The sequence below is a fragment of the Anomalospiza imberbis genome, chromosome Z (assembly GCF_031753505.1).
Source record: "Anomalospiza imberbis isolate Cuckoo-Finch-1a 21T00152 chromosome Z, ASM3175350v1, whole genome shotgun sequence".
In the NCBI taxonomy this organism is placed as follows: Eukaryota; Metazoa; Chordata; class Aves; order Passeriformes; family Viduidae; genus Anomalospiza; species Anomalospiza imberbis.
In genome coordinates this window covers 48,034,113-48,057,973 of record NC_089721.1, presented here as the reverse complement: position 1 = coordinate 48,057,973, position 23,861 = coordinate 48,034,113, and the positions used below count along the sequence as shown (strand labels likewise).

Below are 23,861 nucleotides of genomic sequence, written 5' to 3'. Positions count from 1 at the left end.
CACAGCTTAATTCTTATCAGAACAATTCATTCTTTTCTACTTAAAAGATACCTCAGAGCTTCCCTAAATTAACAATACTCTATTCCAAGCTAAACAATCCCCTCTTGTCTAAGCTACCTAGATGCTGTAGTCCATAGAAGTCACTCCCTCAATTTCCTTAATTTTTAAAAGTTAATCCTTTGAGAGAAAAAAACAACAGCAATAAACATTGAACACCATTTTTAATAAAAATGTGTCATTTTAATAAAATGGCAAGGTTACGAAGCCATTACATTTCCTATCTACAGCACAGCTCCTTTTAAAAGTCAGGGGGTGGCTAACTCTCTGCCGGAACACTATACATCCCCTTTTCCCTGCTCTGAGCTGGCACGGCACAAGGGCCTCCTCAGGCGCAAGCGTCTCCTCTCCAGTCTTCCAGCTCTTGCTTGGCTGAGGTGATCAGAGCAGCCAGGCTGGAGGCTGGCTCGCCTGAGGTCACAAACGGATGCTGCCAGAAGAAAAACCAACATGAAAGGAACCGTTACTTTCCATGATCCCATCCTCACGGGCCCAAGCAGGATTCCTTGGCTATCAGAACGACACACCAAGAGGACCGAGGGCAGCCCATTCCGCGTGGGCCCTTCCTGTCCTGTAACCTGTCTCACCCACGTGACCCACACTCCTCTTGGTCCCTTGATGCAGGTGTCCTCACGGGGCTTTTTGCCCCTTTGCTTTTTCTTACCTGCAGGAGTTCCTGGGCAGACCAGCGCCTGTCCTCGTCTGCCTGCAGGCAGCAGCGCAGAAAGTCGCGCAGGAGAGCCGAGTGGTGCTTGGGGTTCTGCAGTTTTGGGGGCCCGTTCCTTTCTATCAGCTCAAAAACCTACAGCACATGGATGGAAGAGGACACTCTGCCTGCTCCTTTCCTAGCCGCAACAGCTCTCCCCACACAGAGCCCCCTTTCTAAGCTGCACCTTACCCTGGGACGGGCTTCCCTCTCGTAAGGAGCTTCCCCTTCCACCATTTCCAGCCCCATGATCCCCAGGGACCAGATGTCCACTTTGGGGCCATAGGCTTCTCCTCTCACCACTTCCGGTGCCATCCAGCTGGGCGTGCCAACGCTGGAGCTGCGCTTGCTGCGCTCAGGGCTGAGCTGAGCACAGAGGCCAAAGTCAGCTGAGGAGAAAAACAAACCCTGTCAAAGCCAGCTACCACTGGCAAACCAGGCTAAAGGATGGCTCACCCCAAGCCTGACAAGGCCGTGCTGAATCTAGCTGAAAACGCAGCCGAGCTCTCCTTCCACGTGGCTGGAGCCAGGGAAATAAGGCATTGGCCATTTCAAAAACACCCTCACGATTCATGAACTGGCTGAACAGCGCTTCTGGGCAAGTGGCAGTCACCAAAAAGCAACCCCAGAGCACACGCAGGGAGCGCTGCACCTGAGCAGGGATACCCACCCAATTTGACCGATCCGTCCATGCCCACAAGAACGTTGTTGCTTTTGATGTCTCTGTGGATGACTTGGCGGGAATGAAGGAAATGCAGTCCTTGCAGGCACTGAGAGAGAAAGAAGGGAGGGAAAGTTAACATTTCAGCATCTGATTTCCTCCTACAATAAAGGAAAGGGCTCTAAGAGATTGACAGCTTTCTCAGGGAATTGTGAAGGAGGCTGCACTATCATGGTGCGTTCAAGAGGAAGAGCTTGCTGCTTCAATGCTCTTAGAAGTGTTTTCTATATTTCAAAGTGAAGGCATTGGAGCTTGCACAAGTCCATCCTGCCGTGGGTACCAAGCACGTGACCTTTGGCTGGCGAGCAGCGTGGCAAAGATTTTCTCGGAAGCCCTGTGGCAGCAGGGGGGGAAGTAGCACAATAGACCTGTTTCAGAATCCATCGCCATCTGGGCTGCAATGCTATCTTTTGAAGCTGAGGACATCTCCTTTAGCCTTGGCTTGAAATTCTGCCACCTGCATGCGGGCTTAGAATGTCAAGGAAAGTAGGACAGACAGACAGGCTCCAGGCAAACATTCAGAGGCAAAGCTGAGAGGAGGAAACCAGGAAACGAAGCAAGTGAGCGAGCACGAGCGCCAGAGGACAGACAGTAGGGAAGAGTGCAAGGACAGAGCCTGAGGAGTGCGGGGACTCCGACAGGCAGCTCACTTCAGACGAATGCTATTACTTCTCCTCTGTGTCGTGACAGCAGCACCAAAAGAAAGCCGGGAGCAAGAAATCTCGGCTGTCCTTAACCACCAGTTCACAAGAGCCATCCTGGGCAGGCCGGGGGAAGCAAAAGCGGGATCCCTCACCTCCCGACAGACAGCGCCTATCTGTCCTTCCTCCAGGGACACTGCACTGAGCACATCAAACAACGTGCCGCCGTCCATGAACTCCATCGCCAGCCAGAGCTCCGTATCCACCAGGTAGCTGAAAGAAGCAAACCACAGCATGGAGACAGAGAGAGAGAGAGAGAGGAACGGGCCCAGCTCAGTCACCCGAGGGCCTGACCCAGGCTTTTGCAACTGCTGTCCAAGCTACATATGCCAGAAGAGTTTCTTGAACACCAGGTGCAAACCCCTCCCCTGCAGAGAAATCATGAACAGCTCCATTTTCTGCTGGTTGACCAAAGGGCGTTGTCACTTCTGGCTTGCACTCTCTAAAGCTACAAAGACTAGAGAATATCCCAACCTGTCTAAGTAGCTAACAATATTGGGATTCCTGCTGTCCCTCATGACCAGGATTTCATTGACAGCCAGCTCCTCGGACATCTCCTCAAGCGACATTATCTTGATGGCCACCTAAAAAGACATTGGCGACCATTAACTTGAGAAGTGGCTCCCTGCACAAGAGGGAGACGGAGAGAGGAAGGAGCACGGAGAGAGTGCTTGTGCCATGACACAGCGAGCTGTGCCAAACTGCCTTGTTTCTAGACAGCAGAGCTTAGGAGAAACTCCTGGGGGTATTGACACTTTACCTGTTGTCCTGTGCTGGTGTCGAGGGCTTTATAAACAGCTCCAAACCCCCTAGAAAGAGAATGGCAGCAGAAAAAGCTCTTTCCAGCTGGCAGTGAAAGCAAGCCTAGGCAGGAGATCTCCCCAGGCTGCCTGGACTCCTTAGAAAATGCCTGGCTGTGGCACCTCGTCAGCCGACAGCACACCAGCCCACCAGCCCTCTGCCATGCAGGGCAGGGTGTCCAAGGGAGCACTGAGCTCCCACAGGAAGACCAAGGCCTTCTGCAAATCTCCAAGGCACACGCCCGGTTAGTTCCATTCCAGTGTTAAGGGGGACTCCCTCTGTGTGAGGGTTTTCACTCAGGTGTGCACGTGGGTTGAAATCTGGAGAAGACTAACTTTGAAAACACTGCCTTGTAGAACTGTTATCAGGCAGCTCTTGAGTGGCAAGGTGCTCTTTGAGGCCACACAGACACAGAGGCAGGGGATCTTTCAGCTCCTGCTCCTCAGTGCTGCAAGCGAGACATGGCTAGCATCAAGTTGTCTTTGATGATGCTTCCTGACTGCTCTGACTGAGCAATCCTGAGAGGTGGCAGGAGGCAAAGCCAGAGTCTGACCATGTTTGGAGCTTGCCTGACTTCACGCTTGATATTGCATAAGCTGAAGACCCGGCCCATGGTTTGTTTTATGGAGTAGACGTCACACTTACCCTCGTCCAAGTTCTTCAAATGCCCTGTATTTCTTCATTGGCTCACCCAGACTCACAATGCTCCCTGAGAAAGACAAAAGCCGTGCAAGGAGCTCACTTTCAACCAGAGACGCTGCTCCCCGGACAATCCAAAATGCATCCCCACTGTCAGGAGTTTGAGAGCTGCCTGGGGCCTAGTCACTCGCGACGTGCCAGCCCTTCTGCTCAACCAGAAGCAATCTCTGCTTTTGCCTTTGGCACAGAAGGCAGCCCAGGCAGATCCAAGCCAGGCTCAGCTGCCCCCAGAGGCAGCAGGAACACCCTGAGCACTCCCTCACTGCCTCAAAGCACAACCACAGGTTCTGTTGAGTGCCTCCGAGACTGAGGGGGAACTTCTGGCTGAGCCTACACCAGGAACCGCAGACAACACACTGCTCTGGCAGACAAGAAATACACCAGACGTACTCAGTGTCTTCAGGTCCTGCTCCTCTCTCATCTCGGGCTGCTGGGCTGGGCTGCCGGATGAAGGGCCGGCAGCTGGGGGAGCGCTGGCTGCTGCAGGCGATGCTGGTCCAGCGGCACGCTGAATGGCAGAGCCTGTGTTGAGCTGGGACAAGAAAGGATTGCCCCTCAGAAGGGTGGCTGGTACAGATGCCCCAGAGAGCACACAGCAAAAGCAAGGCTTTCGGAAGATGCTGCCAGCCACCACCAGGCCTCCTCAGCTGGGGAGTTTTGGATGTCCCCTTCTCAAAGGCAATGGGAAAACCACTAAGGCTGCTTTGATACAGCCCCTCATGGCCACTTCCCTGCTCCACCGTTTCGGCTTTCCTGCAAGACCACTGCAGCAGGGGATCAATGGGTTTGAAAAGGTCCAGAAAGAGATCAGAGCACGGCCCCAGAGCCTTGTTCTTCTCCTCCTCCTCCTCCTCCTGTGTTTTCCTTGACAATGAAATCACCATGGAGCTAGCATGCAACTGTCTGACCACAAGTCTGGAGCGTGCCCCTTCTCTGATCTGTTTCTCTGATTTCCCCTCTGTATTCCAGGCATTAGGGGGCAGCCCATGGGAGCTGCGTTCCAGCCCTGCTGAGACCCATCCGCCCTTTACAATGTGGAGCCTCCTAGGATTCTCCTCACCAAACCCTGCTCTGACCGTGGGGAAGTCCAGGACAGTCTGCTTTATGCCTGAAGCTAATTAGTCCATGGAGAGTGGCTAGTCCCTTTCAGGGACCAGCGTCTCCCAAAATAATCCTGCAAGGCTGTCAACTGAGGCTTTGCACCACTCCGTCCACTGACTGCAGGCAGCCCGCACTGACAGTGGGCACAAGGGGCTCACTTCTACATTGGGAATAATTTAATGCTGCCTCTTGTCTGATCCCAAGAGACATTCTCGGGCCCTCTCAGCATCCCAGAAAAGTGACGCTCAAGTGTCAAAGTTCAGAACCCACTGGCCAGGGGTCCCTGGCTTGGCTGAAGCAGCACTACGTCATGGCAGGCACACAGCCCCCAGCATCTTCAGCCGCGAGCAACGAGGGCTGGGTCATCCAAAGCTTGAAGCTTGGCCCTGCACCACAGGCAGTGCCAAGCTCAGATGCCACTTACTGGCTCTGCAAGTTCAGGCTGTGGAGGGAGAGCAGCTGGAGGCTTGATGTTGTTTTGCTCCTCTTCATCCACTTCCTCAATAACAGTGTCAGCCAGAGGAGGTGCTGACCCTGTGGTTGAGCCCTGCAGACAGACAGAAGTGAGAGAGACTGGGAACAGCCAATCCTTTCAGGGCTGCTTTCTACTGAGCTGGGAAAGCACCCAGAAGAAGGGCAAATTGTAGACTTGGATACAAGTGGGATTCTGAGTCATGAAAGCCCTATGAAGATGGCTGAATGAGGTGGTACTCCCTCTTGCTGCGCATTTGATCTTCCATGCTGGCTGGAATCAGCAAGACACCTTGGAGCTGTCACATTTGCCTTTCATCTCTTGAAAGGCTCTTCACTGGAAAATTAGGAAGGAGCCAGTGCTCCCTTTGCTACTGCTGATGCCACCAGGCAGTTGGTCTTTCTTTCAGCCGGGCACTCCACACTCTATTACAACAGGCCAAGCCCACAGCTTGCTGCACAGTTCTTACACGCCAGCAACGTCAGAGGTTCCTTTGCTACTCACCAAAGGACAGGCTTGTCTCCATCTGTGTGAGAGGTGACCTGCAGGGAGCAAGGGAAAAGGAACCAGAGGCCCTTAGAAAAGTGCCCTTAGAAAGGGGGCTCCCACAGCACAAGTCATTCCCAACGGAGAGCATTTCCCTTTCCCAACATGCCTCAAGGAGCAACAGCCCTTTCCCACAGCAAGCAAGAGAACAGCAAGGACACTATAGTAGGCTCTGTCTACATTTGGGCCTCTTTTGCCAGGAGAGAATAGAAACACGGCCATGGAAATGCCAGTTGTTCTTTAACAGGCTGAGCTTCTGTTCTGCCCAACAGCTCAAGCAGCATTTTCCTCTTCTCTTTCCTGCATTTTATAGATACTTCTTTTAGTTGCATGCACTACTTCCCATCAATTGGCTGAAGACAATACAACAGCAAAGCTTCCACAAAGGGCCCCCTTGCTGTGGCAGCTCTCTGCTGAAGCAGCCCAGGAACAGCTCCTGGGTTCAGCAGCAAACCCTAACTGGATTGGAGTTGGTCCCGCATTGCCAAGGGAATGGCTTTCTTGGCGCACCATAAAAGGGTCAAGTCAGACAGCCAAGGCCTGTGAATGGCAGAAGTTGGAGCAAAAGATGCTTTCCTTCACTCCTGGAGAGAAGCGCAGATGCTCAGAGTACTTCTGAGCATCTCTCCCTGGAGTCTGCAATTTGCAGGTTGTCTTGGTTGAAGCAGCAAGCTTGAGGAAATGACAGACTCCACTGCCACGCGCTGTCCCGTGGGAGGGAACGCAAGCGCTGCAGGTTGCAAATTACATTGCAAATACTCTGCAAATACTCTGCGCCTACCACCCAGTACAGATACCCCCTTCTTAGCTGATGCTGCTGGCAGCAGATTTACCAAACCGGTGGCATCTTAATGGCAATTTTGTTCCCAAAAGAAACTTGGTCACTACTGCGGCATAAAGAGCAGAGTGAGGCAAAAGCCAGGTGATGCCAGCCCCAGGATAAACCTTTACTTACGAGTCAGGTGGATCAGGTAATAGCCAGAATAAGCAAGAGAAAAGACGGTGCACACCGCGGCACAGACTCGCCCGATCATTTTAGCCGTGCTCTGCGGGTTTGCACACTGAATGCCGTCGAAGGGAAAAACCAAGACTCCTCTCGGGGGGCAGGCCGTCTGCTGAGAACTCCTTGATCACAAGGATCCTCCTGCAGGGAGTGAGCGGAAAAGCTGCTCTGGACAACCAGGCCTTGGGTGCACCGGGACATCGCTGTGCTGACAGCACTGTGACGTGGCACCGCTCCCTTGACCTCACAATAGCAGCTGCTCTGGGTTTGTTGTGCCCGGCAACCAAACCTTCTGTACAGTGGATGCAAAAGAAAAGCCTGGGAAGTTCTCCTCGGTCATAAAGCAGCAGAACATGTCCTTACAGTCCATAAGCCAGTGCTCAAGGCACCCCAGGGGAACTCAGAAAACACACCGGCCCAGCCAGCACGCAAGAACCAAAAGCAAGCGTGCTTCTTCTGGCTGGCATCTTCGTTGGTTCTGAAAAGTCAACTTCTTCCGTGACATTTAGGGGAAAAAAGAAGCAAAGTAAATACATTTCCAGGAGTATTGCAGTGTGCAGCTGCTTCTTGAGCACACAGGTGCATGCTGATTGTTGCTCCCACTCTGTTTGGAGCCTGACCTCCCTATGTGGCAGGGAGATGCTGGCTTAGCTCTTGACACAAAGCTCCTCTTGTCCTGCTTGCTCTTGCTTTGGCCATCGAAAGCCTCCGAACATCCAGAGGAGCTGTGCGGTGATTCTTGGGCTGTCAGAGTTGTGCTGTTTTGGATATCTGGCAGCAGCCTGCAGCCCACTGCTCTGCAATGCCCTGCAGATGTCGAGCCCAAGGAAGGGCCTTTTGGAACAGTCCAAAGCTGCAGTCTCACAGAGGTTTGCCCAGACTCTATGCTTCCTGTAAGATTCCAAGCAGACGTTCAGATAGCCAAATCCCAGTAAAAATCAGATGCAGTCATTCCCCTCTCTGTCAAAATTTCCAGCTCAATCCAGGAATCAGCTGGAAAGTTGAATGGAAGTACTGGGTGGGAGGGGAGGGGGGAAAAAAGTGCATGCGACTCCTCTGGAATTCAACTCTGTTTTCCCATGGAATAATGATCCCTGGCTTAGCTTGCTTTTCTGGTGACTCAGCACAGACCGGTCCTCTGCTGGTGGACAGCACATTGTCTTTAAAGAAGCTTTACAATGGGCTCCTCACACTTCAGATGCTGAGGGTGGCATTTGAAAACCAATGCAATTGCTGAAAGGCCCAGCACTATCTTGAAATTCTGTTGCTGAAAAAACCCTGCAGTAGTTACCCAGAAGAATTGCCTCAATTAGAAAGCATCTCATTTTCCCCATTTCCAAGTCAGCTGACATCAACCAGCCCCTTGTAGGGCTTAGAGAAGGAAGAATGAGACGGTAGCGTGGAAAGCTGAGTGTAGGCCCTCAGACCCACTTGAGCAGAGCGCTTTGGAGCTCCAAAGGTTTAAGAGAGGGAAGCGTTAGGAAGACGCGCCGTTTCTGTTAGCACACGTCCACAACTGGCCTCTGTGCCTCTGCATTCCCAGGATGTGGAGCATGCTTGCTTAAAATGTTGGTGAATGAGGCGAGAGACTGGTCTTTGTGTGGAGCTGCAAAGGTGCCTCAGTGCCATGAAGAGGCTCCAGGGACAGAGACAAAATGGGGCTGAGGACACAGGGCTTAATATGAGGGGAAAAGGGGCAGCTCGGAGGGCCAACGGCAACTGAGTACAAGGGAGGCAGAGGAGGGGCAGCCATGTGGGGAACCAGTGAGGTAACAGGAGCGGAGCATTGCAGTAAACTGAGACCAACAGGGGACAAGAGAGGGGAGAACATTCAAGGGGGAGTTCATATCAGGAAAAAAGGGCGGTTGAACGGGGTGATACCAATAAAACCTGTTGCATTAACATAAGCCTGCAGATGCTTATGGGTGAGAGAGAGGGGTGTCTCTCTTTGACTCTGGTCACCGTTCAGGACTGAGGTAGTAGAGCTCCAGCGGCAGGCCTCTGGGCCTCAAGAGTTTCAGCCCTCCTTTATTCTTCAATACCAAGTGATTGCCAGGAAGAACAAACAAGAGGGGCTTGGTCCCTTCTCTTGATACACCAGGAGGTGCAGCTGGAACTGGAGATGCCAGGGCATGGGGGACAAGGTCTCTGCAAGTCAGGTGGGGCGGTGTGGAGCAGCTGTCAGGGGCCAGATGGGGCAGGGCAGGGCAGGGCCCCTCTGTGAAGGGAGAGAGCCTTGGGCCACTTGGAAGCAGTGCAAAGCCATGAACGGGAGAGCCCATCCCGAGCGCACAGCTTCGAAGGCACTGCACTGACCAGCTTAGGCACAGCATGACATGGAAGGGAACATTCCAGGGCTCTGGAGGGTTTAGAGTTTTTATGGCCAGTCATGCTGAAACCAAGCGCTGGAACAGAGCATCTTCTGCTTACATCACCATCTTCATCTTCCTCATTTTGTCCTCCAGATGGCTAGTTCAGGCTGCAAGCACGTGGGACATGTGTGCTCCAGATCTGCTGAATCCCAGCTTCTTCTTTGATAGCTTAATTCTTCTTATGACAATTCATTCATTTCTCCTTAAAGGATAATTCTGAGCTTCCCTCCATCGACAATACTCTACTCTTATCTAAACAATGCTTCGTCATGAATGAAGCTTTCTATGGTCTATAGTCCTAACTAAAGACAGCTAAGCTAAGAGACCCTCAAAGCATTACATTTCCTATCTACAGCACAGCTCCTCAAAAAAACTCAGGGGATGGCTGAATCTCTGCCAATGCACGATACGTCCCCTTTTGCCTCCTCTGAGCTGGCGAGGCACAAGGGCCTCCTCAGGTACAAGCGTCTCCTCTCCAGTTTTCCTGCACTTGCTCTCCCCAGTTCAGGTAAGCCAAGCTGCTTAGCTCAGCATGCTCTTTGGGCCCCTGAAAGGGACCGTTGAGCTTAGCTACAGCATGGCAGGGAAGGAAGCCTTCCAAAACTCTGGATATTTTAGTTTTATTGCCACTCTGGCTGAAACAAAGTATCCCCTCACTGCTTCTTCATCTTCATCATTCTGCCCTGATCAGGCTGACAGCTTGTAGCGCCTGCATGGTGCAGTTCTGCTGCATCACAGCTTTCCCTCTCACAGCTTAATTCTTATCAGGACAATTCATTCTTTTCTACTTAAAAGATACCTCAGAGCTTCCCTAAATTAACAATACTCTATTCCAAGCTAAACAATCCCCTCTTGTCTAAGCTACCTAGATGCTGTAGTCCATAGAAGTCACTCCCTCAATTTCCTTAATTTTTAAAAGTTAATCCTTTGAGAGAAAAAAACAACAGCAATAAACATTGAACACCATTTTTAATAAAAATGTGTCATTTTAATAAAATGGCAAGGTTACGAAGCCATTACATTTCCTATCTACAGCACAGCTCCTTTTAAAAGTCAGGGGGTGGCTAACTCTCTGCCGGAACACTATACATCCCCTTTTCCCTGCTCTGAGCTGGCACGGCACAAGGGCCTCCTCAGGCGCAAGCGTCTCCTCTCCAGTCTTCCAGCTCTTGCTTGGCTGAGGTGATCAGAGCAGCCAGGCTGGAGGCTGGCTCGCCTGAGGTCACAAACGGATGCTGCCAGAAGAAAAACCAACATGAAAGGAACCGTTACTTTCCATGATCCCATCCTCACGGGCCCAAGCAGGATTCCTTGGCTATCAGAACGACACACCAAGAGGACCGAGGGCAGCCCATTCCGCGTGGGCCCTTCCTGTCCTGTAACCTGTCTCACCCACGTGACCCACACTCCTCTTGATCCCTTGATGCAGGTGTCCTCACGGGGCTTTTTGCCCCTTTGCTTTTTCTTACCTGCAGGAGTTCCTGGGCAGACCAGCGCCTGTCCTCGTCTGCCTGCAGGCAGCAGCGCAGAAAGTCGCGCAGGAGAGCCGAGTGGTGCTTGGGGTTCTGCAGTTTTGGGGGCCCGTTCCTTTCTATCAGCTCAAAAACCTACAGCACATGGATGGAAGAGGACACTCTGCCTGCTCCTTTCCTAGCCGCAACAGCTCTCCCCACACAGAGCCCCCTTTCTAAGCTGCACCTTACCCTGGGACGGGCTTCCCTCTCGTAAGGAGCTTCCCCTTCCACCATTTCCAGCCCCATGATCCCCAGGGACCAGATGTCCACTTTGGGGCCATAGGCTTCTCCTCTCACCACTTCCGGTGCCATCCAGCTGGGCGTGCCAACGCTGGAGCTGCGCTTGCTGCGCTCAGGGCTGAGCTGAGCACAGAGGCCAAAGTCAGCTGAGGAGAAAAACAAACCCTGTCAAAGCCAGCTACCACTGGCAAACCAGGCTAAAGGATGGCTCACCCCAAGCCTGACAAGGCCGTGCTGAATCTAGCTGAAAACGCAGCCGAGCTCTCCTTCCACGTGGCTGGAGCCAGGGAAATAAGGCATTGGCCATTTCAAAAACACCCTCACGATTCATGAACTGGCTGAACAGCGCTTCTGGGCAAGTGGCAGTCACCAAAAAGCAACCCCAGAGCACACGCAGGGAGCGCTGCACCTGAGCAGGGATACCCACCCAATTTGACCGATCCGTCCATGCCCACAAGAACGTTGTTGCTTTTGATGTCTCTGTGGATGACTTGGCGGGAATGAAGGAAATGCAGTCCTTGCAGGCACTGAGAGAGAAAGAAGGGAGGGAAAGTTAACATTTCAGCATCTGATTTCCTCCTACAATAAAGGAAAGGGCTCTAAGAGATTGACAGCTTTCTCAGGGAATTGTGAAGGAGGCTGCACTATCATGGTGCGTTCAAGAGGAAGAGCTTGCTGCTTCAATGCTCTTAGAAGTGTTTTCTATATTTCAAAGTGAAGGCATTGGAGCTTGCACAAGTCCATCCTGCCGTGGGTACCAAGCACGTGACCTTTGGCTGGCGAGCAGCGTGGCAAAGATTTTCTCGGAAGCCCTGTGGCAGCAGGGGGGGAAGTAGCACAATAGACCTGTTTCAGAATCCATCGCCATCTGGGCTGCAATGCTATCTTTTGAAGCTGAGGACATCTCCTTTAGCCTTGGCTTGAAATTCTGCCACCTGCATGCGGGCTTAGAATGTCAAGGAAAGTAGGACAGACAGACAGGCTCCAGGCAAACATTCAGAGGCAAAGCTGAGAGGAGGAAACCAGGAAACGAAGCAAGTGAGCGAGCACGAGCGCCAGAGGACAGACAGTAGGGAAGAGTGCAAGGACAGAGCCTGAGGAGTGCGGGGACTCCGACAGGCAGCTCACTTCAGACGAATGCTATTACTTCTCCTCTGTGTCGTGACAGCAGCACCAAAAGAAAGCCGGGAGCAAGAAATCTCGGCTGTCCTTAACCACCAGTTCACAAGAGCCATCCTGGGCAGGCCGGGGGAAGCAAAAGCGGGATCCCTCACCTCCCGACAGACAGCGCCTATCTGTCCTTCCTCCAGGGACACTGCACTGAGCACATCAAACAACGTGCCGCCGTCCATGAACTCCATCGCCAGCCAGAGCTCCGTATCCACCAGGTAGCTGAAAGAAGCAAACCACAGCATGGAGACAGAGAGAGAGAGAGAGAGGAACGGGCCCAGCTCAGTCACCCGAGGGCCTGACCCAGGCTTTTGCAACTGCTGTCCAAGCTACATATGCCAGAAGAGTTTCTTGAACACCAGGTGCAAACCCCTCCCCTGCAGAGAAATCATGAACAGCTCCATTTTCTGCTGGTTGACCAAAGGGCGTTGTCACTTCTGGCTTGCACTCTCTAAAGCTACAAAGACTAGAGAATATCCCAACCTGTCTAAGTAGCTAACAATATTGGGATTCCTGCTGTCCCTCATGACCAGGATTTCATTGACAGCCAGCTCCTCGGACATCTCCTCAAGCGACATTATCTTGATGGCCACCTAAAAAGACATTGGCGACCATTAACTTGAGAAGTGGCTCCCTGCATGAGAGGGAGACGGAGAGAGGAAGGAGCACGGAGAGAGTGCTTGTGCCATGACACAGCGAGCTGTGCCAAACTGCCTTGTTTCTAGACAGCAGAGCTTAGGAGAAACTCCTGGGGGTATTGACACTTTACCTGTTGTCCTGTGCTGGTGTCGAGGGCTTTATAAACAGCTCCAAACCCCCTAGAAAGAGAATGGCAGCAGAAAAAGCTCTTTCCAGCTGGCAGTGAAAGCAAGCCTAGGCAGGAGATCTCCCCAGGCTGCCTGGACTCCTTAGAAAATGCCTGGCTGTGGCACCTCGTCAGCCGACAGCACACCAGCCCACCAGCCCTCTGCCATGCAGGGCAGGGTGTCCAAGGGAGCACTGAGCTCCCACAGGAAGACCAAGGCCTTCTGCAAATCTCCAAGGCACACGCCCGGTTAGTTCCATTCCAGTGTTAAGGGGGACTCCCTCTGTGTGAGGGTTTTCACTCAGGTGTGCACGTGGGTTGAAATCTGGAGAAGACTAACTTTGAAAACACTGCCTTGTAGAACTGTTATCAGGCAGCTCTTGAGTGGCAAGGTGCTCTTTGAGGCCACACAGACACAGAGGCAGGGGATCTTTCAGCTCCTGCTCCTCAGTGCTGCAAGCGAGACATGGCTAGCATCAAGTTGTCTTTGATGATGCTTCCTGACTGCTCTGACTGAGCAATCCTGAGAGGTGGCAGGAGGCAAAGCCAGAGTCTGACCATGTTTGGAGCTTGCCTGACTTCACGCTTGATATTGCATAAGCTGAAGACCCGGCCCATGGTTTGTTTTATGGAGTAGACGTCACACTTACCCTCGTCCAAGTTCTTCAAATGCCCTGTATTTCTTCATTGGCTCACCCAGACTCACAATGCTCCCTGAGAAAGACAAAAGCCGTGCAAGGAGCTCACTTTCAACCAGAGACGCTGCTCCCCGGACAATCCAAAATGCATCCCCACTGTCAGGAGTTTGAGAGCTGCCTGGGGCCTAGTCACTCGCGACGTGCCAGCCCTTCTGCTCAACCAGAAGCAATCTCTGCTTTTGCCTTTGGCACAGAAGGCAGCCCAGGCAGATCCAAGCCAGGCTCAGCTGCCCCCAGAGGCAGCAGGAACACCCTGAGCACTCCCTCACTGCCTCAAAGCACAACCACAGGTTCTGTTGAGTGCCTCCGAGACTGAGGGGGAACTTCTGGCTGAGCCTACACCAGGAACCGCAGACAACACACTGCTCTGGCAGACAAGAAATACACCAGACGTACTCAGTGTCTTCAGGTCCTGCTCCTCTCTCATCTCGGGCTGCTGGGCTGGGCTGCCGGATGAAGGGCCGGCAGCTGGGGGAGCGCTGGCTGCTGCAGGCGATGCTGGTCCAGCGGCACGCTGAATGGCAGAGCCTGTGTTGAGCTGGGACAAGAAAGGATTGCCCCTCAGAAGGGTGGCTGGTACAGATGCCCCAGAGAGCACACAGCAAAAGCAAGGCTTTCGGAAGATGCTGCCAGCCACCACCAGGCCTCCTCAGCTGGGGAGTTTTGGATGTCCCCTTCTCAAAGGCAATGGGAAAACCACTAAGGCTGCTTTGATACAGCCCCTCATGGCCACTTCCCTGCTCCACCGTTTCGGCTTTCCTGCAAGACCACTGCAGCAGGGGATCAATGGGTTTGAAAAGGTCCAGAAAGAGATCAGAGCACGGCCCCAGAGCCTTGTTCTTCTCCTCCTCCTCCTCCTCCTGTGTTTTCCTTGACAATGAAATCACCATGGAGCTAGCATGCAACTGTCTGACCACAAGTCTGGAGCGTGCCCCTTCTCTGATCTGTTTCTCTGATTTCCCCTCTGTATTCCAGGCATTAGGGGGCAGCCCATGGGAGCTGCGTTCCAGCCCTGCTGAGACCCATCCGCCCTTTACAATGTGGAGCCTCCTAGGATTCTCCTCACCAAACCCTGCTCTGACCGTGGGGAAGTCCAGGACAGTCTGCTTTATGCCTGAAGCTAATTAGTCCATGGAGAGTGGCTAGTCCCTTTCAGGGACCAGCGTCTCCCAAAATAATCTTGCAAGGCTGTCAACTGAGGCTTTGCACCACTCCGTCCACTGACTGCAGGCAGCCCGCACTGACAGTGGGCACAAGGGGCTCACTTCTACATTGGGAATAATTTAATGCTGCCTCTTGTCTGATCCCAAGAGACATTCTCGGGCCCTCTCAGCATCCCAGAAAAGTGACGCTCAAGTGTCAAAGTTCAGAACCCACTGGCCAGGGGTCCCTGGCTTGGCTGAAGCAGCACTACGTCATGGCAGGCACACAGCCCCCAGCATCTTCAGCCGCGAGCAACGAGGGCTGGGTCATCCAAAGCTTGAAGCTTGGCCCTGCACCACAGGCAGTGCCAAGCTCAGATGCCACTTACTGGCTCTGCAAGTTCAGGCTGTGGAGGGAGAGCAGCTGGAGGCTTGATGTTGTTTTGCTCCTCTTCATCCACTTCCTCAATAACAGTGTCAGCCAGAGGAGGTGCTGACCCTGTGGTTGAGCCCTGCAGACAGACAGAAGTGAGAGAGACTGGGAACAGCCAATCCTTTCAGGGCTGCTTTCTACTGAGCTGGGAAAGCACCCAGAAGAAGGGCAAATTGTAGACTTGGATACAAGTGGGATTCTGAGTCATGAAAGCCCTATGAAGATGGCTGAATGAGGTGGTACTCCCTCTTGCTGCGCATTTGATCTTCCATGCTGGCTGGAATCAGCAAGACACCTTGGAGCTGTCACATTTGCCTTTCATCTCTTGAAAGGCTCTTCACTGGAAAATTAGGAAGGAGCCAGTGCTCCCTTTGCTACTGCTGATGCCACCAGGCAGTTGGTCTTTCTTTCAGCCGGGCACTCCACACTCTATTACAACAGGCCAAGCCCACAGCTTGCTGCACAGTTCTTACACGCCAGCAACGTCAGAGGTTCCTTTGCTACTCACCAAAGGACAGGCTTGTCTCCATCTGTGTGAGAGGTGACCTGCAGGGAGCAAGGGAAAAGGAACCAGAGGCCCTTAGAAAAGTGCCCTTAGAAAGGGGGCTCCCACAGCACAAGTCATTCCCAACGGAGAGCATTTCCCTTTCCCAACATGCCTCAAGGAGCAACAGCCCTTTCCCACAGCAAGCAAGAGAACAGCAAGGACACTATAGTAGGCTCTGTCTACATTTGGGCCTCTTTTGCCAGGAGAGAATAGAAACACGGCCATGGAAATGCCAGTTGTTCTTTAACAGGCTGAGCTTCTGTTCTGCCCAACAGCTCAAGCAGCATTTTCCTCTTCTCTTTCCTGCATTTTATAGATACTTCTTTTAGTTGCATGCACTACTTCCCATCAATTGGCTGAAGACAATACAACAGCAAAGCTTCCACAAAGGGCCCCCTTGCTGTGGCAGCTCTCTGCTGAAGCAGCCCAGGAACAGCTCCTGGGTTCAGCAGCAAACCCTAACTGGATTGGAGTTGGTCCCGCATTGCCAAGGGAATGGCTTTCTTGGCGCACCATAAAAGGGTCAAGTCAGACAGCCAAGGCCTGTGAATGGCAGAAGTTGGAGCAAAAGATGCTTTCCTTCACTCCTGGAGAGAAGCGCAGATGCTCAGAGTACTTCTGAGCATCTCTCCCTGGAGTCTGCAATTTGCAGGTTGTCTTGGTTGAAGCAGCAAGCTTGAGGAAATGACAGACTCCACTGCCACGCGCTGTCCCGTGGGAGGGAACGCAAGCGCTGCAGGTTGCAAATTACATTGCAAATACTCTGCAAATACTCTGCGCCTACCACCCAGTACAGATACCCCCTTCTTAGCTGATGCTGCTGGCAGCAGATTTACCAAACCGGTGGCATCTTAATGGCAATTTTGTTCCCAAAAGAAACTTGGTCACTACTGCGGCATAAAGAGCAGAGTGAAGCAAAAGCCAGGTGATGCCAGCACCAGGATAAACCTTTACTTACGAGTCAGGTGGATCAGGTAATAGCCAGAATAAGCAAGAGAAAAGACGGTGCAAACCGCGGCACAGACTCGCCCGATCATTTTAGCCGTGCTCTGCGGGTTTGCACACTGAATGCCACCCAAGGGAAAAACCAAGACTCCTCTCGGGGGGCAGGCCGTCTGCTGAGAACTCCTTGATCACAAGGATCCTCCTGCAGGGAGTGAGCGGAAAAGCTGCTCTGGACAACCAGGCCTTGGGTGCACCGGGACATCGCTGTGCTGACAGCACTGTGACGTGGCACCGCTCCCTTGACCTGACAATAGCAGCTGCTCTGGGTTTGTTGTGCCCGGCAACCAAACCTTCTGTACAGTGGATGCAAAAGAAAAGCCTGGGAAGTTCTCCTCGGTCATAAAGCAGCAGAACATGTCCTTACAGTCCATAAGCCAGTGCTCAAGGCACCCCAGGGGAACTCAGAAAACACACCGGCCCAGCCAGCACGCAAGAACCAAAAGCAAGCGTGCTTCTTCTGGCTGGCATCTTCGTTGGTTCTGAAAAGTCAACTTCTTCCGTGACATTTAGGGGGAAAAAGAAGCAAAGTAAATACATTTCCAGGAGTATTGCAGTGTGCAGCTGCTTCTTGAGCACACAGGTGCATGCTGATTGTTGCTCCCACTCTGTTTGGAGCCTGACCTCCCTATGTGGCAGGGAGATGCTGGCTTAGCTCTTGACACAAAGCTCCTCTTGTCCTGCTTGCTCTTGCTTTGGCCATCGAAAGCCTCCGAACATCCAGAGGAGCTGTGCGGTGATTCTTGGGCTGTCAGAGTTGTGCTGTTTTGGATATCTGGCAGCAGCCTGCAGCCCACTGCTCTGTAATGCCCTGCAGATGTCGAGCCCAAGGAAGGGCCTTTTGGAACAGTCCAAAGCTGCAGTCTCACAGAGGTTTGCCTAGACTCTATGCTTCCTGTAAGATTCCAAGCAGACGTTCAGATAGCCAAATCCCAGTAAAAATCAGATGCAGTCATTCCCCTCTCTGTCAAAATTTCCAGCTCAATCCAGGAATCAGCTGGAAAGTTGAATGGAAGTACTGGGTGGGAGGGGAGGGGGGAAAAAAGTGCATGCGACTCCTCTGGAATTCAACTCTGTTTTCCCATGGAATAATGATCCCTGGCTTAGCTTGCTTTTCTGGTGACTCAGCACAGACCGGTCCTCTGCTGGTGGACAGCACATTGTCTTTAAAGAAGCTTTACAATGGGCTCCTCACACTTCAGATGCTGAGGGTGGCATTTGAAAACCAATGCAATTGCTGAAAGGCCCAGCACTATCTTGAAATTCTGTTGCTGAAAAAACCCTGCAGTAGTTACCCAGAAGAATTGCCTCAATTAGAAAGCATCTCATTTTCCCCATTTCCAAGTCAGCTGACATCAACCAGCCCCTTGTAGGGCTTAGAGAAGGAAGAATGAGACGGTAGCGTGGAAAGCTGAGTGTAGGCCCTCAGACCCACTTGAGCAGAGCGCTTTGGAGCTCCAAAGGTTTAAGAGAGGGAAGCGTTAGGAAGACGCGCCGTTTCTGTTAGCACACGTCCACAACTGGCCTCTGTGCCTCTGCATTCCCAGGATGTGGAGCATGCTTGCTTAAAATGTTGGTGAATGAGGCGAGAGACTGGTCTTTGTGTGGAGCTGCAAAGGTGCCTCAGTGCCATGAAGAGGCTCCAGGGACAGAGACAAAATGGGGCTGAGGACACAGGGCTTAATATGAGGGGAAAAGGGGCAGCTCGGAGGGCCAACGGCAACTGAGTACAAGGGAGGCAGAGGAGGGGCAGCCATGTGGGGAACCAGTGAGGTAACAGGAGCGGAGCATTGCAGTAAACTGAGACCAACAGGGGACAAGAGAGGGGAGAACATTCAAGGGGGAGTTCATATCAGGAAAAAAGGGCGGTTGAACGGGGTGATACCAATAAAACCTGTTGCATTAACATAAGCCTGCAGATGCTTATGGGTGAGAGAGAGGGGTGTCTCTCTTTGACTCTGGTCACCGTTCAGGACTGAGGTAGTAGAGCTCCAGCGGCAGGCCTCTGGGCCTCAAGAGTTTCAGCCCTCCTTTATTCTTCAATACCAAGTGATTGCCAGGAAGAACAAACAAGAGGGGCTTGGTCCCTTCTCTTGATACACCAGGAGGTGCAGCTGGAACTGGAGATGCCAGGGCATGGGGGACAAGGTCTCTGCAAGTCAGGTGGGGCGGTGTGGAGCAGCTGTCAGGGGCCAGATGGGGCAGGGCAGGGCAGGGCCCCTCTGTGAAGGGAGAGAGCCTTGGGCCACTCGGAAGCAGTGCAAAGCCATGAACGGGAGAGCCCATCCCGAGCGCACAGCTTCGAAGGCACTGCACTGACCAGCTTAGGCACAGCATGACATGGAAGGGAACATTCCAGGGCTCTGGAGGGTTTAGAGTTTTTATGGCCAGTCATGCTGAAACCAAGCGCTGGAACAGAGCATCTTCTGCTTACATCACCATCTTCATCTTCCTCATTTTGTCCTCCAGATGGCTAGTTCAGGCTGCAAGCACGTGGGACATGTGTGCTCCAGATCTGCTGAATCCCAGCTTCTTCTTTGATAGCTTAATTCTTCTTATGACAATTCATTCATTTCTCCTTAAAGGATAATTCTGAGCTTCCCTCCATCGACAATACTCTACTCTTATCTAAACAATGCTTCGTCATGAATGAAGCTTTCTATGGTCTATAGTCCTAACTAAAGACAGCTAAGCTAAGAGACCCTCAAAGCATTACATTTCCTATCTACAGCACAGCTCCTCAAAAAAACTCAGGGGATGGCTGAATCTCTGCCAATGCACGATACGTCCCCTTTTGCCTCCTCTGAGCTGGCGAGGCACAAGGGCCTCCTCAGGTACAAGCGTCTCCTCTCCAGTTTTCCTGCACTTGCTCTCCCCAGTTCAGGTAAGCCAAGCTGCTTAGCTCAGCATGCTCTTTGGGCCCCTGAAAGGGACCGTCGAGCTTAGCTACAGCATGGCAGGGAAGGAAGCCTTCCAAAACTCTGGATATTTTAGTTTTATTGCCACTCTGGCTGAAACAAAGTATCCCCTCACTGCTTCTTCATCTTCATCATTCTGCCCTGATCAGGCTGACAGCTTGTAGCGCCTGCATGGTGCAGTTCTGCTGCATCACAGCTTTCCCTCTCACAGCTTAATTCTTATCAGGACAATTCATTCTTTTCTACTTAAAAGATACCTCAGAGCTTCCCTAAATTAACAATACTCTATTCCAAGCTAAACAATCCCCTCTTGTCTAAGCTACCTAGATGCTGTAGTCCATAGAAGTCACTCCCTCAATTTCCTTAATTTTTAAAAGTTAATCTTTTGAGAGAAAAAAACAACAGCAATAAACATTGAACACCATTTTTAATAAAAATGTGTCATTTTAATAAAATGGCAAGGTTACGAAGCCATTACATTTCCTATCTACAGCACAGCTCCTTTTAAAAGTCAGGGGGTGGCTAACTCTCTGCCGGAACACTATACATCCCCTTTTCCCTGCTCTGAGCTGGCACGGCACAAGGGCCTCCTCAGGCGCAAGCGTCTCCTCTCCAGTCTTCCAGCTCTTGCTTGGCTGAGGTGATCAGAGCAGCCAGGCTGGAGGCTGGCTCGCCTGAGGTCACAAACGGATGCTGCCAGAAGAAAAACCAACATGAAAGGAACCGTTACTTTCCATGATCCCATCCTCACGGGCCCAAGCAGGATTCCTTGGCTATCAGAACGACACACCAAGAGGACCGAGGGCAGCCCATTCCGCGTGGGCCCTTCCTGTCCTGTAACCTGTCTCACCCACGTGACCCACACTCCTCTTGATCCCTTGATGCAGGTGTCCTCACGGGGCTTTTTGCCCCTTTGCTTTTTCTTACCTGCAGGAGTTCCTGGGCAGACCAGCGCCCGTCCTCGTCTGCCTGCAGGCAGCAGCGCAGAAAGTCGCGCAGGAGAGCCGAGTGGTGCTTGGGGTTCTGCAGTTTTGGGGGCCCGTTCCTTTCTATCAGCTCAAAAACCTACAGCACATGGATGGAAGAGGACACTCTGCCTGCTCCTTTCCTAGCCGCAACAGCTCTCCCCACACAGAGCCCCCTTTCTAAGCTGCACCTTACCCTGGGACGGGCTTCCCTCTCGTAAGGAGCTTCCCCTTCCACCATTTCCAGCCCCATGATCCCCAGGGACCAGATGTCCACTTTGGGGCCATAGGCTTCTCCTCTCACCACTTCCGGTGCCATCCAGCTGGGCGTGCCAACGCTGGAGCTGCGCTTGCTGCGCTCAGGGCTGAGCTGAGCACAGAGGCCAAAGTCAGCTGAGGAGAAAAACAAACCCTGTCAAAGCCAGCTACCACTGGCAAACCAGGCTAAAGGATGGCTCACCCCAAGCCTGACAAGGCCGTGCTGAATCTAGCTGAAAACGCAGCCGAGCTCTCCTTCCACGTGGCTGGAGCCAGGGAAATAAGGCATTGGCCATTTCAAAAACACCCTCACGATTCATGAACTGGCTGAACAGCGCTTCTGGGCAAGTGGCAGTCACCAAAAAGCAACCCCAGAGCACACGCAGGGAGCGCTGCACCTGAGCAGGGATACCCACCCAATTTGACCGATCCGTCCATGCCCACAAGAACGTTGTTGCTTTTGATGTCTCTGTGCATGACTTGGCGGGAATGAAGGAAATGCAGTCCTTGCAGGCACTGAGAGAGAAAGAAGGGAGGGAAAGTTAACATTTCAGCATCTGATTTCCTCCTACAATAAAGGAAAGGGCTCTAAGAGATTGACAGCTTTCTCAGGGAATTGTGAAGGAGGCTGCACTATCATGGTGCGTTCAAGAGGAAGAGCTTGCTGCTTCAATGCTCTTAGAAGTGTTTTCTATATTTCAAAGTGAAGGCATTGGAGCTTGCACAAGTCCATCCTGCCGTGGGTACCAAGCACGTGACCTTTGGCTGGCGAGCAGCGTGGCAAAGATTTTCTCGGAAGCCCTGTGGCAGCAGGGGGGGAAGTAGCACAATAGACCTGTTTCAGAATCCATCGCCATCGGGGCTGCAATGCTATCTTTTGAAGCTGAGGACATCTCCTTTAGCCTTGGCTTGAAATTCTGCCACCTGCATGCGGGCTTAGAATGTCAAGGAAAGTAGGACAGACAGACAGGCTCCAGGCAAACATTCAGAGGCAAAGCTGAGAGGAGGAAACCAGGAAACGAAGCAAGTGAGCGAGCACGAGCGCCAGAGGACAGACAGTAGGGAAGAGTGCAAGGACAGAGCCTGAGGAGTGCGGGGACTCCGACAGGCAGCTCACTTCAGACGAATGCTATTACTTCTCCTCTGTGTCGTGACAGCAGCACCAAAAGAAAGCCGGGAGCAAGAAATCTCGGCTGTCCTTAACCACCAGTTCACAAGAGCCATCCTGGGCAGGCCGGGGGGAAGCAAAAGCGGGATCCCTCACCTCCCGACAGACAGCGCCTATCTGTCCTTCCTCCAGGGACACTGCACTGAGCACATCAAACAACGTGCCGCCGTCCATGAACTCCATCGCCAGCCAGAGCTCCGTATCCACCAGGTAGCTGAAAGAAGCAAACCACAGCATGGAGACAGAGAGAGAGAGAGAGAGGAACGGGCCCAGCTCAGTCACCCGAGGGCCTGACCCAGGCTTTTGCAACTGCTGTCCAAGCTACATATGCCAGAAGAGTTTCTTGAACACCAGGTGCAAACCCCTCCCCTGCAGAGAAATCATGAACAGCTCCATTTTCTGCTGGTTGACCAAAGGGCGTTGTCACTTCTGGCTTGCACTCTCTAAAGCTACAAAGACTAGAGAATATCCCAACCTGTCTAAGTAGCTAACAATATTGGGATTCCTGCTGTCCCTCATGACCAGGATTTCATTGACAGCCAGCTCCTCGGACATCTCCTCAAGCGACATTATCTTGATGGCCACCTAAAAAGACATTGGCGACCATTAACTTGAGAAGTGGCTCCCTGCACAAGAGGGAGACGGAGAGAGGAAGGAGCACGGAGAGAGTGCTTGTGCCATGACACAGCGAGCTGTGCCAAACTGCCTTGTTTCTAGACAGCAGAGCTTAGGAGAAACTCCTGGGGGTATTGACACTTTACCTGTTGTCCTGTGCTGGTGTCGAGGGCTTTATAAACAGCTCCAAACCCCCTAGAAAGAGAATGGCAGCAGAAAAAGCTCTTTCCAGCCGGCAGTGAAAGCAAGCCTAGGCAGGAGATCTCCCCAGGCTGCCTGGACTCCTTAGAAAATGCCTGGCTGTGGCACCTCGTCAGCCGACAGCACACCAGCCCACCAGCCCTCTGCCATGCAGGGCAGGGTGTCCAAGGGAGCACTGAGCTCCCACAGGAAGACCAAGGCCTTCTGCAAATCTCCAAGGCACACGCCCAGTTAGTTCCATTCCAGTGTTAAGGGGGACTCCCTCTGTGTGAGGGTTTTCACTCAGGTGTGCACGTGGGTTGAAATCTGGAGAAGACTAACTTTGAAAACACTGCCTTGTAGAACTGTTATCAGGCAGCTCTTGAGTGGCAAGGTGCTCTTTGAGGCCACACAGACACAGAGGCAGGGGATCTTTCAGCTCCTGCTCCTCAGTGCTGCAAGCGAGACATTGCTAGCATCAAGTTGTCTTTGATGATGCTTCCTGACTGCTCTGACTGAGCAATCCTGAGAGGTGGCAGGAGGCAAAGCCAGAGTCTGACCATGTTTGGAGCTTGCCTGACTTCACGCTTGATATTGCATAAGCTGAAGACCCGGCCCATGGTTTCTTTTATGGAGTAGACGTCACACTTACCCTCGTCCAAGTTCTTCAAATGCCCTGTATTTCTTCATTGGCTCACCCAGGCTCACAATGCTCCCTGAGAAAGACAAAAGCCGTGCAAGGAGCTCACTTTCAACCAGAGACGCTGCTCCCCGGACAATCCAAAATGCATCCCCACTGTCAGGAGTTTGAGAGCTGCCTGGGGCCTAGTCACTCGCGACGTGCCAGCCCTTCTGCTCAACCAGAAGCAATCTCTGCTTTTGCCTTTGGCACAGAAGGCAGCCCAGGCAGATCCAAGCCAGGCTCAGCTGCCCCCAGAGGCAGCAGGAACACCCTGAGCACTCCCTCACTGCCTCAAAGCACAACCACAGGTTCTGTTGAGTGCCTCCGAGACTGAGGGGGAACTTC

General features: G+C 52.4%; 2 protein-coding genes and 1 pseudogene across 2 annotated transcripts; all 3 read right to left on the bottom strand.

Annotated features, from left to right (window-relative positions):
• Positions 1-272: 272 nt before the first annotated feature.
• Positions 273-7,008, bottom strand: LOC137465355 (serine/threonine-protein kinase PAK 3-like). Its single transcript, XM_068177371.1, has 10 exons — positions 6,985-7,008; positions 4,076-4,112; positions 3,632-3,695; positions 2,946-2,994; positions 2,660-2,769; positions 2,281-2,398; positions 1,434-1,533; positions 956-1,152; positions 722-859; positions 273-487 (listed from the first exon to the last, which is right to left on the bottom strand). Exons 1-10 carry the CDS (start codon positions 7,006-7,008, stop codon positions 386-388), a joined length of 939 nt encoding a protein of 312 aa, XP_068033472.1. The 3' UTR covers positions 273-385.
• Positions 7,009-10,199: 3,191 nt separating this feature from the next.
• On the bottom strand, positions 10,200-16,765 carry LOC137465354 (serine/threonine-protein kinase PAK 3-like). Its single transcript, XM_068177370.1, has 10 exons — positions 16,742-16,765; positions 14,003-14,039; positions 13,559-13,622; positions 12,873-12,921; positions 12,587-12,696; positions 12,208-12,325; positions 11,361-11,460; positions 10,883-11,079; positions 10,649-10,786; positions 10,200-10,414 (listed from the first exon to the last, which is right to left on the bottom strand). The coding sequence occupies exons 1-10, from the start codon at positions 16,763-16,765 to the stop codon at positions 10,313-10,315; spliced, it is 939 nt and encodes a 312-aa protein (XP_068033471.1). The 3' UTR covers positions 10,200-10,312.
• Positions 16,766-20,126: 3,361 nt separating this feature from the next.
• LOC137465353 (serine/threonine-protein kinase PAK 3-like) overlaps positions 20,127-23,861 on the bottom strand; it is a 5,634-nt pseudogene continuing 1,899 nt past the window's right edge.